Source organism: Arachis duranensis, chromosome 4, assembly GCF_000817695.3.
Source record: "Arachis duranensis cultivar V14167 chromosome 4, aradu.V14167.gnm2.J7QH, whole genome shotgun sequence".
NCBI lineage: Eukaryota > Viridiplantae > Streptophyta > Magnoliopsida > Fabales > Fabaceae > Arachis > Arachis duranensis.
The window spans coordinates 85,147,673-85,151,587 of record NC_029775.3 but is presented as its reverse complement, the minus strand read 5'-3'; the positions used below and the strand labels follow the sequence as shown (position 1 = coordinate 85,151,587).

Below are 3,915 nucleotides of genomic sequence, written 5' to 3'. Positions count from 1 at the left end.
GAGAGAACATACATAAAGGTTGAAGGACTAGAGAGAGGGATGAGGAAGAGAGCGGTCGAGAGAGATGGGATAAGAGGAAAAAGGATGAGGAAGTGGGAAAAATGGGTTGAGATTAGAAGGAAGAGAGTGACGGAAAGAGAAGGGTTAATTTGAAAATTTCAAATAGTTTTTTAAGGTTGGAATAGTTTTATCAACTAGAATACATCTTTCATGACAACCAAATTTGAGATTACTAGAATACTAGTTATCGATATCGTTCACTGCTTTACAAACTTAAATCGTGACATAAAGCTTTTTGAGGAATTGCAATAATAATATTAATAAGGCAAGCATACTGAGAGAATGAGAGAGAGATCATGGGTGGGAAACACTGAGATGGGTAAGGTTAGAGGTCAGATCAAGGATCCTAGGGTTTGGAACAGAAAAGAGTACCGAAAACTAGAGGATGAGTCGTTCACAATCTTCTTGGATAATCTCCCGGAAGACGTTTCGAAGAGAGAATTGTTTCAACTGTTCAGTTGGACTGGCCGCATAAATGATATTTACCTGTCAAGAAAACAAAAAGCGGGCAGTATATACATGTTTGCGTTCATACGGTACACCACAAAGGGAGGGGCATTGAAGGCTATAACAGAAATAAATCGTATGAAGTTGAGAGGAAAGGTGATGTTTGTTGGAGAAGCTAAGTACAGGCGATCATTGGGTACGACAGACGGGAAAAAGATACAGCCAGTAGGTGGTAATCAAAGTGGAACGAGTCGTAAACCACAACGTGAAAGAGAGGCTGCCCAAATAATACCGACTAGATACCCGACAGATGCAAGCAAGGACAAAAAGGTCAAAGATCCACATGGAAATGGGTGGACGAAGAAATTGGAAGTGGCTGTGGCGAAAGATAACCTAGACTGGCTACAGTAAAGCTTAATAGGTGGAATGACGACAGCTATTGACTATAGGTCTTTGAAGGATGTAGTTGCAAAGAACTTCCCTCAAGTAGTTCAAGTCCGCGAGATGGGAGCGTATAAAGCTATTTTGACATTTGACAGTTTGTTGAACCTGAAGAAACTTACACGTATAAGATGAATAGCCTGTTACAGATTTTTCATAGCGTACGGAGATGGGATGAATCGGAAAAAAGTGAGTCGCGCAGTGTGTGGTTAGAGTGTTTTGGGGTGCCCGTTCACGCTTGGTCAATGGATACCTTCAAGATGCTAGGAGGGCTTTGGGGAGAGGTGGTCGGGTGTGATAAAGCGACGGAATCGTGCTCATCGTTCAGTGTAGGCCGTGTTCTAATTGATACATGTGCTATGGACACTATTAATGAATGGGTTCATATCACTATAGGTACCAGTGGCTTTGATGTATTGGTAAAAGAAGAGAGAGGTGAAGTGTATGGTGTGCAATGTAAACTTGATAAAGTGGCGGATGCTGCCTGTACACGGGATCATTGGAAAAATCAAACAGCAGAACTTGATGATGGTACAACTACAAGGTCCACAAGGCCAACAAAATTGATAGAATATGGTGATCAGGCAGCGATAATTGCCACAGAGGTGCAATGGGAGGAGATTGAAGAAGAGGATAGAATCGTAAATTCAGAATCAATTTTAAACGAGTGGTGTTATGAGAATTTAAGACACAATCAGTGAAAAATGATAACGTATATGCCAATTAATGGTGCTAATGATTATGGAGTAGATTTGGTGGGATTTGAGATCTGTAATGAGGAGGATTCGGAAGTATAGCTTCTAAACCAACAAAAGTCCTTTCTTACAAAAGTTTTGGTTGTCACAAGTAACAAACCCCTTTGAAATTGATAACCGAGTATTTAAACCTCAGGTCGTCTTCCCAAGGAATTGCAGGGAGATATGTTCTTATTATTGGTTATGAAAAAGTGTGTTTTGGGGTTTTGGATTAAGGTAAAAAGTTAGTTGAATGATAAGTAAAATAAAATAATAATAACTGTAAAATAAACCTTTGGCAAGGTACGAGAACTGGAAGTCCTATCCTTATCAATTGTGATGAGAATTGGATTTTAATTCCACTTAGTTAACCTTTACTAAACAAAGGAAGGTCAAGTGGACTAATTAATTTGATACCTAAAGTCCTAGTCTTTCCTTGGGAAAGGCTAGAGTTACTGGAATTCAAATTAATTAGCAACTCCCAATTTCAACCACTGCTTTATTTGACAGCTCAAGCGTCACCAATTACTCAACCAAAGCCAAAAGGGAAAAATTCAAATTATTTATATTATAAATAAAAGAAACAAACCATAGATCTGAAAATACCTCAGATAACATTAATTCGAAAGAGTAATCTGTAACATAGAAGAATTCATAAACTAAATTGAGAAAGCAAGTAATGAAAAATGAATATTGAACCTGATAAAAAGATAATCCTTAAAGCAAATAAAATCCTAAATCTAAATCCTAATCCTAAAGAGAGAGGAGAGAACCTCTCTCACTAAAAACTACATCTAGAACTAAAATTGTGAATTATCAAAGCATGATTATGAATGAATGGATTCCCCTACTTTATAGCATCTAATCTGTGTTTTCTGGGCTGCAAACTGGGTCGAAAACAGGCCAGAAATCGCTGGAGAAAAAATCTGCCACGCTGATTTTCGTAACTGCGACGCATCCGCATGGATGACGCGTTCGCGTCGCCTAGAGTCAGGGCAACTATAGCATATTATATATCAAATCGAAGCCCCGGACGTTATCTTTCCAACGCAACTGGAAAAGCGTCATTTGGACCTCTGTAGCTCAAGTTATTACCGTTTTAGTGCGAGAGGGTCAGGCTGACAGCTTTGCAGTTCCTTCAATTTCTTGTATTCCTTCTGCTTTTGCATGCTTCCTTTCCATCCTCCAAGCCATTCCTGCCCTATAATCCCTGAAATCACTGATAAACCCCATTTTTAGGGTTTATCTTGTATTGAATTTAGAACATTTTGATAACCTTTTGTCACATTTAGCCTATGAATTAGCATGGTTTTGTTATCTCTCCCATATTTATGCTTAAGTGTAAAAACATGCTTTTTAAGCCTTATTTTGATGAATTCTAATTTCTCCTTGATTCCATAAGATGCCTTGATGTGTTTGCTAGTAATTCCAGGATTGAAATAGATTAGGCATGGATCAAGGGAGCAAGGAAGGAAGCATGCAAATGGAGAGAAGCACAAAAGACAAAAGAATTGATCTCGGCCAAGCACGCGCACGCGCACAAGGCGCTTGCGCGCACATTGCAGAATCGACCAGGGACGCGCACGCGTACCGTGCGCGAACGCGTCGATGACCGCACATGACTTCATTAAAGCAACACGTGCCTGGCGATTTGAGAGGGTTTCTGAACCCATTTTGGCGCCAAATGCTAAGGAAGAGGAATATAAGGATGAAGGATTAAGGGGAAGGCATCAATCTAATGAATCTAGCATATAGCATAATTAGGAGTAGTTTAGAGTTAGTTTTAGAGAGAGAAGCTCTCACTTCTCTCTAGAATTAGGATTAGGTTTAGGTTAATCTCTCTTCTTAGATCTAGGTTTAATTCATGCTTTGATTCACTTTTCCTTTACCAATTCTTAATCTTCTCCTCCTCCTCTTTCTAGTTATGTACTTTAATTCTTGTAATTCTTCACTTTGTTATGGATAGATTGTTGTTCTTTTATTTTCTTTCAATAATGCAATTTGAGGTAATTCATGATAATTGTGATTTCCTTGATTGTTGTTGTTAATTCAATGCAATTAATTGTTGTTAGATTTCATTCTTGTTGTCAATTTACTATGCTTTCTTTTTATGCCTCCCAAGTGTTTGATAAAATACTTGGAAGGATGTTAGAGTAGACTTTTATGTTCTTGGCTTGAGATGGTAATTTAGGAACTCTTGAGTTACTAATGTCCAAGTGATTGATGATTGGTA

The 3,915-nt window shown here is 38.5% G+C and overlaps 1 protein-coding gene across 1 annotated transcript; it reads left to right on the top strand.

Annotated features, from left to right (window-relative positions):
• The first annotated feature begins 375 nt into the window (after positions 1–375).
• LOC107484432 (uncharacterized) lies at positions 376–918 on the top strand. The gene has a single exon (XM_016105012.1). The coding sequence runs from the start codon at positions 376–378 to the stop codon at positions 916–918; it is 543 nt and encodes a 180-aa protein (XP_015960498.1).
• The last annotated feature ends 2,997 nt before the right edge of the window (positions 919–3,915 follow it).

What these genes read in the sequence shown, in the direction of transcription:
- LOC107484432 (XM_016105012.1), top strand. Translation starts at nt 376, where the DNA reads ATGGGTAAGGTTAGAGGTCAGATCAAGGATCCTAGGGTTTGGAACAGA.